This window comes from Aspergillus flavus, chromosome 3, assembly GCF_009017415.1.
Source record: "Aspergillus flavus chromosome 3, complete sequence".
NCBI lineage: Eukaryota > Fungi > Ascomycota > Eurotiomycetes > Eurotiales > Aspergillaceae > Aspergillus > Aspergillus flavus.
The window spans coordinates 4179001-4191573 of NC_092407.1; the positions used below are offsets into that span (position 1 = coordinate 4179001).

Sequence of the window (12573 nt, forward strand, 5' to 3'; positions counted from 1 at the left end):
GCAGAGCCCTCTTACTGTTAGCTACAACTCTATGGTGCGATAAGCTCTCCGGCTGTAATACTACCGAGCTTCCGACCAGACACACCATGAGCGAAGCGGCGCGCTTGAAATGTACCGTCTATGTGGGGGGTCTCGACCAGGCGGTTACTGTGCAGACGCTGGCCGAGGCATTCGTTCCCTTCGGCGAAGTTGTTGATATAACGCTCCCAAAGCCCGACGTTCCCAACTCGAACGAGCTCCATCGCGGGTTTGGCTATGTGGAATTTGAGGTACCCGAAGATGCAAAAGAAGCGATCGACAACATGGATGGAAGCGAGCTCTACGGGCGTACGATCAAGGTTGCTGCCGCAAAGCCACAGAAGGATAGCAATGAAGGCCTAGGAAGCAAGACAGCTATTTGGGAACAGGTGCGCAAGGTAATTCAACCTCGTTACAGGCAGATTTCTAACTACGCATGTGCAGGAGGGCTACTTGGCCAAATACGCAGTCGACGAGGAGGATAAGTTGGCGGCAGAGCAGGCTCAAGCAGCAACCAATGATCGTCCTCACGACCCTATGCAAGGATTGGAAGAGCTGGACGTCGCTGGTCCGAAGCCCGAATAAGCTCTAGAGACTCGAAGGTCATGAAACAGGAAGCCGTGCGACAGTAATATTGCAATATTACTCCATCAGAACCCTCCGTTCAAGCCGTACTATATACACGCGCTCCAACCGAGTTTTTTAAAAAGTTTCAAATTCTCCCGCGACATCAACTTTCCCGTGAATAATACAGACCGCCGACAAAAATCACACCAAGGATCGCCATTGCAATTGAAATATGGTAATACACTTTAGTGCTCACGGCTCTCAGGGCTGTTGCGGCTAAGACGGAGAGTCTTGTCGGTCATGAGCTTCCTGCCGCTGGAGTAGATAGCAGCTCCAACAGCGACGCTAGAAGAAATTGCGTCAGCATGAGCGCAGGCTTAGTCTGGGGAGGCAGTAACTGGGGATCGGTCATGAAATATAGAGTTCAAAGAATCTCAAAACAGTAAACATACCCAAGAACGATACCTAATAGCAGAACGGTTAGACACACAGTGGTTCCATGCGAATAGCCTCAGATCCATGACATACCGAGAGGAATCAACTCCGGGGGGACCCGCTTGAGGGTGCGCAGACGCTGGGAGATAGTGTGAGCTGTAGCTTTCAGTTAGTCCAATTACATCCCTAAACACTTCCTCCTGCAATCGAGAATCAATTGCAGGCCGTTAGGGTTCCCATACCGCTGTGGGCCTCCTTCTATAGCGATCGTTAGCACACAGGACTCGAAGCCGTTTTTTCCCGGGACGAAGAACACCAAAAGGGACTTACAGGAGTAGGGAAAGCAAAAGGCCGAGAGGCCTGCATCCGCAAGACACGAGTGGGGAACATGGTGAGGATGGACGTTGAGGTGGGAGCAGAGATGGTGGTGGGATGAAGATCAGATGTGGTGACGGAAGCTCACGACGTTTGAAGGGGAGGTTTGAGTAGTACTGCCTTAGGCTGGATTCGGGTGTTTAGGAAATCTTGCCGCATGAGTGGCTCGCTAGACCGCCCGCGGTCACTCCCGGATTCACTGCTTCACGGGATCATTCCACCACTCCACTGGCGCAAACCTCACCCCATCTTCCTTCTCCAACTCCCCTCTCACCCACGCCCAACCCACCCCATATACCTCTTTTAAATTTATTCTAGAGACCTTTCTGTCTCCTCATAGTCAAAATGGGTGCTATTCCTGAGGCCGATCCCGATGAGCCCATGGAGACCAAGCCCTTCAAGTTCGTCACAGGTGAGCTTAATCGCAGCCAATCTCGAGGCTTAGAGCCTCAAATTGGAGTCAATTGCTAATTTAAGTGCAGCTGGTACGTGATAATTAGGTCTATTACCGATTAAATCGCTCGCAACGCCGCCGTAGTCGAGGTTTTCATATCGGGTGGATTCCATACGTGGTACTGACAACTTCTGATGTAACAGGCTATGATGCCCGCTTCCCCCAGATGAACCAGTACGTTAACCTCAATGATCTACGCCTCAATTCCTCGCAGGCAATTGCTAATTCCCCTCCTCACTACAGGACCAAGCACTGCTGGCAAAACTATGTCGACTACCACAAGTGTGTCACCGCCAAGGGCGAGGATTTCCGTCCATGCCGTCAAGTATGTCACTTTTCTCCGTATCCCCGACGTGGAACCCAAGGAATACCAACATTGTATGTAAAAATAGACGGGCTAACCATTGATACAGTTCTACCACGCTTTCCGCTCCCTGTGCCCCAAGGCGTGGACTGACCGCTGGGACACCCAACGCGGTATGTAAATTTCTTTCTCAGCTCGCCAAACTGCCCCATCAGTGACTAACCTTATTTAACAGAGGCTGGCAACTTCCCCGTTCGCCTGGACCACTAGACGAGTAACAAGTCATTGTTGATTGATTTTTCAAGCATTTTTTGTGTCAACATGTACTCTACCTGATTAAAGTGGGAATACAAATCCGTCCCTAGGATTGGCTCGGGAGAAAGAGATATATAGATTCGCCGTAGTCGAAAATCCATTGTGCTCCTATTTTGGTCGAGCTACTGTTCTTCGCACATGTAGAAGAGTTCACGATTCGCCTTATGGTGCCTACTATTAGCGCCTCTCACGTCAACCAATACCAGTAGAGATATCTGTAAGCGGAATATACAAGAACGACTGAGTTAATAGCTCCGATTGTCAACCCAGTAGGATTTATTCTTCTATCTGATATCCAAACTAACAAACCATTCTATCTATTCCAACTCACAATATAGCCAGTATATGACCAACAAAAACCAGTGCTGCAACCGCGAAGTCACTTCCGGCACTGAGACAGTCTATGATAGATGAACAATTGCTGAAACAAAGGACTGACACCCGGTATATTTCAACCAGGATCTTCCAATGCAAGGGTATCTCGGTGCAGTCAACGGACAGCACTCGCAGAAATCAAGCGGCCAAAAAAGCCAGCCAAACCACAAAGGGGCGAGAGAAAAACGAAAGAAGTACACAGAAAAAGGTATGTACACCAAATAAAACCAACTTTTTTGCCCACCCGATGCTTTCGCCAAAGAAACATATACAAAAATAATAAAGAACTAGTTTATAGCAAGATCAAGCAAATCAGAAATATGTGAAAAGAGACCGAAGAAGAAGAAAAAAGGACTATCTATGCTGTGTGCTTCTCTTCGGAGACACCCTTCAGCAGACGATAGAGCTTCTTATGCTCTTCCAGGAAGATGAATGTAGCGATGGTATGGGGGCCCAGGCGAATGAAACTGGGAACCCAACCGCGGAAAGCCCAGGCGAAGCCTTCCTTGCGGGTGATGTCTCGTAAGAGACCCACGATGCTGTGGCCGCGGCTCTCGGCCGGAGAAGCGGTCATCACACGGGTCTTGATCACGTCCACGGGGCTGCAGACGGTTGTCGCGACGAAACCGGCCAAGAAGGACGCCGTGAAATGAGTGCCCAGGTTATCGGACATGCCGAACCTGTCGATGCAGAGACGCTTGAAGGTGTCGTAGGAAGCCAATTGCGAGGCGGTCATCAGCACGGCACGAGTCGAATTGGGCCAAACACCACGGAACAGACTTGCAGGACCTTCGTGGCGGGTCATCTGGACCAGTCCGTGGAAGGCATGTCTGTAGTTACGGCGTTGCTCTACGGGGAGAGCTGCGTCGGACTGCATGCGCACGTTCATAACGTCGGCCGGATTTCCTGCGATACCACCAAGAAAACCGGATGTACAGGCCATCCCGACCAGGGTGAGAGTGCTGGCGGGTGCATCGGGCGATGTGAAGCGCGATTTCAACTCTTCATATATACCGAAGCGAGTGGTGGAATAGGTCATCTGTCGTAAGAGCGCGGCCGAAAGCTACATGGTTGTTGCACTGTGAGCAAGAGGTCCTCCTCCCGTTTCCCCTGGGACCCACACAGATTGAACGTACCCCTCTATATAAACCCAAAATACCATCACTCTTAATCACATGGCCGAAAGTGCCTAACATGGTGGTGGGCGCTCCGGGTCCACGTGTTTGCAAGCGAACCTATTTTTTTCCACACGCCATCGATTAGCGTCACGGTGACGCGAGAGAAAAAGAACATGGGCAGAAAACGCATAACACAGCCGATAATGGTCTATGAATAATTTACCTTCACTATGAGATTAATGTTAGCTAAGTCGGAATAGAGAGAAAAATAATTCAGTAGCGAAATTAGATTTATATTGAGGGCTTACCAAGATCCAAAGGGTGCGTCACGGCGGCCGCAAAACATGATGCAGAGCCACCAAACCAGAAAGGATAATGCACTTTTTTCACTGGCACAGCAGCCCGGGGGGGCTGCGACACCTCCAGCTTTGCGCTGCTTGCCATCCTGGAGAACAAGATGTGAACAATCCAGCGAGGGGAAGGGGAGTGGAGAGTGTAGGTGATTTCAAAAGGTAGGAGACTAGTTTGTACAAGTACCTAAATGTCTTAGACTAGTTTCGTACCTCACGGGAATTTCTTAAAATGCGTCGGAGACTTGATCTATCTCCGAGCCCGCAGCGGTCTTCGGCAGCATAACCGGTGCTGGAGGCAACCAGCCAATCATAGACTCGGTTTTGGTCGGGCAAATGGTAACCCTCGGTAATACAGTGGAAGGAGGCAGGGATATCCGCGGGCTCATTCTTCGCGGAAGAAGGCGTCTTGGAACCTTTGTCTACATCAACGTGGTCGGTCCTTGAATTACTGCCGATGAACTTCATTCCAAGGCTTTATGTAGGATACTATCACTTTTCCTGCATTTAGTTGACGGTAGTGTCTGGTGTCTGCCATGTAGCACGGTAATCGCGATTGCAAGGATGTATTTTAGATCACTTTGCCAGCCAGAAGCAGATTAGTAGGCCATGTGGTGTTCTGGAGACCATGTGGAGTCGACGAAGCATCTCGAATACTTCGAATAAGTCTAAATTAAGCTCTGTTTTGACAACAAAGAGGGATCTCCATCTACCAACATGAATCTATATCGAAGTACAAGATGCCCCGTACATATACTGGCACATAGTATTTATTGCCAAACATAGCTTTAGTAAGAGGGCATTTAAGGAAGCCAATTTCCTTCCACGTCTCTCTAGACCTGTAAATATAACGTAGGCTAAATATACATCAATCAAACATGCCAATCAGGCCAAATCCAGAGAAGATTAAGGTTACACAGAGGCACAGCTACGGAGGAGGTATTGACCATTTCTAGCCTCAAGCACCATAGCTGCGATTCGAACTGTTTCATTCATTTTAAGTTTCTATATTGTAATTGAGTGTGACATGTTTCATATAAGCCCTCGAGGATACAAAGCCAATATAACATTGACCAAGTCGACGGAAAGCTGCTATCGACTCGTATAAGCAAGGTGAAATCCCATTCGCGCCGCTGCTCCCTAACCTAAAACTCCGTCCAGATGCTTTGAAATAGCAATTATTGAATATGAAGGCGTGCTTTTCCTGTTAATTCTTGTTTTCCCAGTTTTCACTTTGTGTCCCTACCAGCAATGGCTGGGGTACACGTGAATATCTCAAAGGAAAGATAAATCAATCAAAAACCATACCCACCACCTCCATACGGGGTTGCACCGTACGGGGTTGCTGCGCTTGCTCCCCAAGCACTTGCACCGCCATTAGCGTAAGCAGTGAAGCCTCCATCAATACCCTCTGGAGGCTCATATGCATCTGGACTGCGTACACCCATCATATCTTCATCCTCCCCACCCATAACACCATTGTGGTCGCCGTCACCAGTGCCAGAAAGTGCCGAAATAACAGACGCAAGCTTGCGTTGTAAAACTGTGATCCCTTGCTGGATGATCATATCCGGTTCGAGGACACCGACGCTCTCGACATCGATATAAAAGTTGTTGGGTTGCGCATCGTAATCGAAGGGTTGGTCCGGGGGAGCGGCGTGTTCCCATGCAGCATTGTGAGAGACGGGCCTACTTCTATCAGTATGGAAAGCCCTTCTCCCAGAGATTTTCGATGAAAAAAGGGTGATGCGCATTACCATTCTTTAATAGGATCTTCTTCGTACCAATAATCCACATGTTTGAGGTTATTGTGCGGGTCATATTCGAAACCAACTGCTGCGGTGGGCATCCACTTGGCGTGTTCTTTGGCAATACCCTTCTTGGCGATACATGTCATTTTAAGCTCTTGCCCACGTCGCAATTTACAGATCAGGGGTCCATTGCCTTCTGGATCAGTGATAACCGGGTTTCCGACCCATTCATTCGCCCGCTCACCGCTGACCACCAGATCCCGCGCATACACGCGCATAATGTCATCGCCGGTGCAGCGCGCATGTAAAGTAAGCGTCACGCTGCACCGCGCGCAATGATCCTCACACTCGCAGTCGCGAGTGTACTCAACGTCCTGGTCACAGTTCTTGGAATTAAGAGGGATGAGACCCAGTCGGTGGGCAAGAAACTCGTCCGGAAGCACAGAGGTATTCTTCTCGACTTCAACTAGGTCGATAGCAATAGTGGGAACTTCAGCAAGCATGGCTCGGCGGAGAGAGTTGGCGAAGGCGAGATCGACGGAGCTGAGTTTGAAATCGACTCGGTAGGGTTCGGCCTACACTTTTGTTAATCCCTGAGGGCTTGTTTTGGCGCTTCTCTCCATAATTTGACTTGGTGTTCGAGATTTTTGACCATACCTCTCGCACTGTGACCTGGGGCCCTGTAGGCTCGATGTCCATTTCATAGTCCATGTTGGCGACGAAGCAGCGGTGCGGGCTGCAAACTTTGAGTCGGAAACGGTGGCCTTAAATAATTTATTTATTACGCAGTTCAGGCTTAAAAAGAAAGTGGTTATAACAGACGACGTCTTAGTCGGTCAAAGATGAAAGGGAAGTGATAGGGAGCTGGGTTTGAAGAAGAGCGTAAGTCGCGAGCGTTGAGTTCGGCTTCAAACTGAAGTTCCGCGCTTTCCCTGTTTGGGTATCTATCACATTTACCTAGTATTGACGACCTCATTCACCCTAAGAACTACCAGTAACCAGATAATGCAGTTAACCCATGATTCTAACAAAATTATATTGTCTAATATCTATATCTATTACTTCGCCGGATGGATATCTATATGCTAGCTGATACGAATGAGATTACTCATGTCTACGTGGTCAATAAAGAATAGTTTTGCTGGTTAATCTCGCAACCATCTGAGTCACTTGGAGAATAGTCTTTTTTTGTGGGGCTTTCTTCTCTTCTTGACTCCTATTTCTGCATGAGTAAAAGGCCAGATCATCAAAGGCACAAGCGAACCCATGTCACCAGTAGGCCAGTTGCCCTAACCGCATAAGCGGTGTCGCAAAAAGAGCTGTAAGTAGATGGCTAAACCATGTCAGAGTCAAAAGCAAATTTTGGTATCCAGATAACCAAATATCCTCTCCACGAGTAGGATTCGATAGAATGATGATGTTCAAGCGACATCAGCTGCAAACTTTTCGTCCGTCCACGCCAGCGCTGTCCACTGCGCTTCTAACTCTCTATTCGACGGATCGTCATGATATCTATAGTGGTGAGCGTGTGAATCTGATGCCATGCGCATACCCTCCCAGATCGCGAAGTGGTATGTCAAGCAAGGCATGTAATGGCAACTCGAACTCCAGAACAGCACCGCCAACCATTACAAAAAAGGATGTTTAGACAAGAGAAGGCGAACAAAAAGGTAAACCGAGGTAGAAAGATTTTGTCAGGGAGAAAGGAAAGAATCACGTCAAATCGTAACGGGAAGACCAAGAGGTCGAAGATGATCTTCCAGAGGATCCTCGCCTATTCAGATCTGGGAATACAAGATCACGCAAGGTAAGGTATTCGCTACCGTTTCATGGAGCTGCGATTCAATGCCTCTAAGAGCTCTGGACGGCTCGCAAGAGCAGCTGCGGCTTGCGCATAAGAGACCCATTGACGCTTTCGTTTATGCATTTCTGGCCATTGCGCTTCCTCACGGTCAACGATGACCTCAAAGAATTGGTAAGATGCCTTGGGTGCATGCGACGTCAGTAGAGTAGAGGGGCGCATGTCAGGGATCATCCCCAGATCTCTGAGCACTGTGCAGATTATGCCGCCCTCTTCCCAGGCCTCTCTGCAAGCGGCTTGTTGGGCAGTTTCTTCATCTGTTTCCCATCCACCTTTGGGAAGCACCCAGCCACCTCGTCCCGCAGATTGGATCATAAGCACCTGTGATTTATCGGTCGACAAGGGAACCACACCGGCTACAAGACGTTCGCCTTTCGATCCATATCCTATCGTTGATATACGTTAGCAATGGTATGCGCGACATAGGCAACGATAGCAGAGAGAGGGAAAAATCAAAAACAATGTCCGTAGTTCGAACAGGGTATGGAGAGGGGCACAATTGGGCCCACGTGCCTCCAGGGACAAGCACTCACGTTGGTTTTTCCGTCCTGTCCGGGACTCCATTGACCGAGTTTGATCCACCATCTTGGATCAAGAGACAGAGAGATTAAGTCAAACAGTAAGGACCCTCTACGCCACCTGGGCTAGATAGGCTATTGATAGAGGGATTGGATAAATCGGTGATTTGCAGCGCGAGCTGCAGTCCACGCGACAAGGAACCAAAAGAGTGTAGGGTTTGCGGAAAGTCAAAGAGAAGGTTGTCAATGACACAATGACGAGGCGAAGTATATGGGGTTAGAAGTCCGGAGATGAACTTTTTAAACTTCAAACGACGGATATTCTGAGCCAAAGAAGAACCAGAACTGGTGAATGAGAGCTGGTTCAGGACCCGTCGACCCTAATTTTTTTTCTACCTCCGGAACTTGGAAAGCGAGGCGGTCGAGAAAAAAAAAAAAGTAGGGAAATTTTTTTGGAGGGGAAGGATTGGTAAAAAAGCTTCAGGAACTAGGTATCCCCGTTCACTCCCGCAGCGGACGGGAACCTCGAAGGAGATGTGAGGGTACAAGAAGACATGGTAATCAGGAGGGCAGCATAGAAATAAGAGAAAAAGGATAGAGGGACAGGAAATGGGAGGAACGGAGGGGGAGGCGAGAGAACGGGGAATCAGAGACAGCTTAGGTTGGGAGTATAATGGGCGGCGCGGTCCGGCAGGACGAGTCGCTCTCTCTCGCCCGGAGCGGACTTTGCTGGGCGGTACTTACGGGTACGTACGGTACCCTGATTCGGCCTCAATGGGTAATGGATTGGTCCGCATTTGTGTGTGCGGTGGGCATATTTGGTATTACCGAGACAATACTGACCTCCGGTATGCCTCCCCTTAATCCCGTCTCCAGTTATCTTGAATGTATTATAATTTATTTTGAGTCTTATTTCTGGAAATTCCACCCCCCAGTCTTCTCTTTAATTATTATTATTATTATTACTGCATGTTCTTTTCTTTTTGTTTTAATTTAGTAAACTTCTAGCTCTTACTCCTTTTTTTTTACTCTCTTACAAGGTCCATCTCCTTTTTCTAACCCCCAACCCTTTCCCCAGTCAACTAGTAGGTATCATATTGTTGTATGGAATGTAGCGATCTTGTGGAGTTGACCGACTACGGAGTAATTGTACCCAGGGATCTTTGGAGAGACAAACGGACAGGTGAGGTAAGCATGTTTCCATTTCCATAGTAATGACTCCTGAGTCTTCCGATGCATTGCGGACCTTGTCGGTTCCACAGTAACCTCTTGGTCACCCAAGGGACCACACAAATGGGAAAGCGAACTCGGGAGTACCACAGTGCTGGTGAAATGATCCCTCACACACCGGTATGCTACTCAGATCCTGTCAGGAACTCGGCTCTTCCAGTACCTGTTGTTACAAACAGGCTTCTGTGTATGCATGCACATGCAATACAAAAAGGCGCCACATAAGAGCTCTCTCAGATCCGGTGCAGGTGGATAAAAAAAAAGGTCCTTCATCATGTAGAAAGGGACTAGATTAAGTTCTGTCCGTCTCCATCGGACTTAACCCTTTGTCTGACGAAGTAAACGACGATGGCCGCCACAAGCGCGCCGCATTCGTTGCTCAAATGTTCTCGGGGGTAAGTAGTATACTATGGACTTGGGTTAGTACCTAGATAGTAAAGTACTGGTCGAAACTTGAGGTAGGATGGAACTATAAGTTCCTCTAAATTAACCTTTTATGGCTTACGCTCGTCTAGCCTAAAAAGAGAAGAGAAAAGGGAAAAAAAAGCACATTCATCCTCGCATTTTGGTCCCAGCAATTCACTGGCCACTAGTCACACACTGCAAGCAAAAATAACTAATTACCGTGAGTCCTCCCAGAATTAGGATCGATCCACATGGTTAACCAACTTTGGACAGCGAATGGGTACAGTTATGTGATAATCGGGACAAATAGTTGTACTAATCAAAGTAATAGATTTTCTGTGGAACGAGGTCATAGAATAACCAGCAGAAGGCCGAGTTCCCACGATCTCCTCGGGACCTCGTTGCACGGACGCGCCCTTTGCAACCTGTGTCCATGGTTCAAGATTACCTTGGGTAGCAGAGTGCGCATCTGAAGCACCAATACCTGCCTTTTTGTGGATGCTAGTATATCCCTACATTGCATTCAGTTGACGTGAAGAGCAATTTATCGTACCTATATATACTGTTTTCTTTATTCGTGCTCGTAGAGGTGCCGAATTTTTGGTATTCTTGGGAAGCAGTATGTATGATTGTACCCGTCAGCTTTATTTTCTTTTAATTTATGTCTTCTTGTTATGTGGTGGTTACTGGGCACTCCCGTTGTCATCCAGACAAGCCTTAGATTTATTGGGTACCATCCAGCATTCCTGCATACATTATTAGTCTTCAAAACTAACATCACAGAATGACTGATCCAACTAAATGCGGGGCTCCAACAACGATTATTCAGTCCTTGCCGCTCTCTCCTTTTACTTTCTTTATGTTTGAAGATACGAAACAGGAAAACAAAAATTGCCTTTCACACGTCAAAGTTAAACCCAGATCAGAGCTCGCCTCACCTCATACAATTTATTCAATGGCGATGATGTAGGTGTATGCCGGCATGTCCTATGCTAACCTATAGGGGATTTGTAGATCATAGCCGGGGGTAAGGAGGGGAGGGTTACTTAAGATAGTGCGGGCTAAACCTACGAAGGATTTCGGACTACCAAGAAGGTATGCCTATCGTATTCAAGGGTGACTCGGTCAGATTGGGAAAGGTGACGGTGGCGATTAAATAGTGAAGTGACAACACAGCAATTAGCTATTGAGTTAGTGCGGATCTTTTGTGTCCATACTTGAAGTTGGGGATAATCGACATGTGATGTCATGGTCAACTTCTGAAATGGTATATTGGATTGAATGAAACCACTTGAAACCGAATGTTGGATCAGCTGAGACAAGGTTCAATGGATTGTCGCAGCGCAACATTCCAACGGCCGTCAATAATAAGGATTGACCGTTGGGACACTTGGCCAACTTCCCATTTCAGAGCCAGGGACGCCCAATGACATGGTTCTTTCGTATTGTATGTATCGTACCGGCAATTTTCATTACCAACCTCTGTGGCCTTGTACCTAGTATAAATCCTGGATAATGTACATACATCATCCATCCCTAGGGAGGTATCAGGTCATAGCACTCTGTAACTAGTTGAAAACGGCAAAACAAGTCAGCTAGTCTATGACTAACAATGGCAATGCCAGATTGGTGGTGCCACTCAGGCTAGGGGATTCGCATATACCTAGGTAGTAGTAGTCACGCTGTTTGAAGATCTCCAGGATCTTTTCGCGTTTTATAGGCTCAGGTACTGTACATACATACATACTGTACGGGGTACGTCCCCGTCCTACTACTAGTAGGTATGTACTGTACGGAGTACAGTACTCCCTAGGTAGTCCTATGTATATCACGATGCGGGCTTTGATATGTCCAGAGAAATGAGTGTATATTACATTGATATTGACATGGGTACAGTATGATCACATAAAATGGGCCCCTTCAAGACTACCCAACACAAAGTTTTCTAGCGAACAAGGATTATGCAAAATGGATTGAGGCAACTTGAGCTCTGCACGCTCGGATCCTCTTTCTAGAAGCATCACGAACGTCATTTGCAGCGCTTGGCAGCTGCTCCTGGTGATCTCCTGCGATCTTTGCACAGAATGATTCTGCTTATTTTGTATATATCACTTTTCTGAGCCATCCCAAACCTTGTACTCAGAAGGAACATCTATGACATGAGAAGGACGGTGTGTTTGTTTCCCTTGCTGCTGGTTGAAGTGGTATTACCGTACGTGTGTTCCTTTTGTATCCAAAGGCATATGAACTGATAAGCTGATAATCACTCTTCTTTAACCGCAAGCTTAAACATCCCTCTATTTTTCTTCGACGCCGAACCCCATTTGCAGATAGATTAAAACCTCGTCTGATTTGTTTTTTAACTTCCCTTGTATTCCCTTAGAAACACAAAAAGCATTTCTTCCCTGATTATCCCACCCCTCATTTTTTTTACCCTTGGGTTTCCGCCTTGAGCGCCGACAATAATAACCGCACCACATCCACTGCTAATCGAAAC

The 12573-nt window shown here is 47.5% G+C and overlaps 6 protein-coding genes across 6 annotated transcripts; 2 read left to right on the forward strand and 4 right to left on the reverse strand.

The window, feature by feature from the left end:
* Positions 1 to 86: 86 nt before the first annotated feature.
* Positions 87 to 603, forward strand: F9C07_2231464 (putative peptidyl prolyl cis-trans isomerase cyclophilin; the record flags this gene model as incomplete). The annotated part of the gene is made up of 2 exons (XM_041291334.1): positions 87 to 407; positions 463 to 603. The coding sequence occupies 2 exons, from the start codon at positions 87 to 89 to the stop codon at positions 601 to 603; spliced, it is 462 nt and encodes a 153-aa protein (XP_041145173.1).
* Positions 604 to 830: 227 nt separating this feature from the next.
* On the reverse strand, positions 831 to 1410 carry F9C07_7469 (uncharacterized protein; the record flags this gene model as incomplete). The annotated part of the gene is made up of 5 exons (XM_071511629.1): positions 831 to 930; positions 1038 to 1050; positions 1114 to 1176; positions 1263 to 1278; positions 1351 to 1410. 5 exons carry the CDS (start codon positions 1408 to 1410, stop codon positions 831 to 833), a joined length of 252 nt encoding a protein of 83 aa, XP_071365237.1.
* Positions 1411 to 1662: 252 nt separating this feature from the next.
* Positions 1663 to 2590, forward strand: F9C07_7470 (cytochrome c oxidase polypeptide vib). Its single transcript, XM_071511630.1, has 5 exons — positions 1663 to 1807; positions 1993 to 2023; positions 2093 to 2174; positions 2263 to 2326; positions 2389 to 2590. The coding sequence occupies exons 1-5, from the start codon at positions 1741 to 1743 to the stop codon at positions 2421 to 2423; spliced, it is 279 nt and encodes a 92-aa protein (XP_071365238.1). The 5' UTR covers positions 1663 to 1740; the 3' UTR covers positions 2424 to 2590.
* Positions 2526 to 4553, reverse strand: F9C07_2153423 (oxoglutarate/malate carrier protein). Its single transcript, XM_071509248.1, has 4 exons — positions 4270 to 4553; positions 4235 to 4237; positions 3980 to 4080; positions 2526 to 3906 (listed from the first exon to the last, which is right to left on the reverse strand). Exons 1-4 carry the CDS (start codon positions 4403 to 4405, stop codon positions 3202 to 3204), a joined length of 945 nt encoding a protein of 314 aa, XP_071365239.1. The 5' UTR covers positions 4406 to 4553; the 3' UTR covers positions 2526 to 3201.
* F9C07_2282534 (DNA-directed RNA polymerase) lies at positions 4554 to 7006 on the reverse strand. Its single transcript, XM_071510564.1, has 3 exons — positions 6720 to 7006; positions 6069 to 6637; positions 4554 to 6000 (listed from the first exon to the last, which is right to left on the reverse strand). Exons 1-3 carry the CDS (start codon positions 6771 to 6773, stop codon positions 5607 to 5609), a joined length of 1017 nt encoding a protein of 338 aa, XP_071365240.1. The 5' UTR covers positions 6774 to 7006; the 3' UTR covers positions 4554 to 5606.
* Positions 7007 to 7881: 875 nt separating this feature from the next.
* F9C07_7473 (diadenosine and diphosphoinositol polyphosphate phosphohydrolase) lies at positions 7882 to 8508 on the reverse strand (the record flags this gene model as incomplete). The annotated part of the gene is made up of 2 exons (XM_041291350.1): positions 7882 to 8309; positions 8457 to 8508. 2 exons carry the CDS (start codon positions 8506 to 8508, stop codon positions 7882 to 7884), a joined length of 480 nt encoding a protein of 159 aa, XP_041145177.1.
* Positions 8509 to 12573: the final 4065 nt, after the last annotated feature.

Coding starts and splice junctions, on each gene's coding strand:
- F9C07_2282534 (XM_071510564.1), bottom strand. CDS start 6,773: ATGGACTATGAAATGGACATCGAGCCTACAGGGCCCCAGGTCACAGTG. Junction 6,638..6,719: donor CCCAGGTCACAGTGCGAGAG/GTATGGTCAAAA, acceptor ACAAAAGTGTAG/GCCGAACCCTACCGAGTCGA. Junction 6,001..6,068: donor GAAGATCCTATTAAAGAATG/GTAATGCGCATC, acceptor TGATAGAAGTAG/GCCCGTCTCTCACAATGCTG.
- F9C07_7470 (XM_071511630.1), top strand. CDS start 1,741: ATGGGTGCTATTCCTGAGGCCGATCCCGATGAGCCCATGGAGACCAAG. Junction 2,024..2,092: donor CGCTTCCCCCAGATGAACCA/GTACGTTAACCT, acceptor TCCTCACTACAG/GACCAAGCACTGCTGGCAAA. Junction 2,175..2,262: donor ATTTCCGTCCATGCCGTCAA/GTATGTCACTTT, acceptor CCATTGATACAG/TTCTACCACGCTTTCCGCTC.
- F9C07_2153423 (XM_071509248.1), bottom strand. CDS start 4,405: ATGGCAAGCAGCGCAAAGCTGGAGGTGTCGCAGCCCCCCCGGGCTGCT. Junction 3,907..3,979: donor TTTTGGGTTTATATAGAGGG/GTACGTTCAATC, acceptor ACAACCATGTAG/CTTTCGGCCGCGCTCTTACG.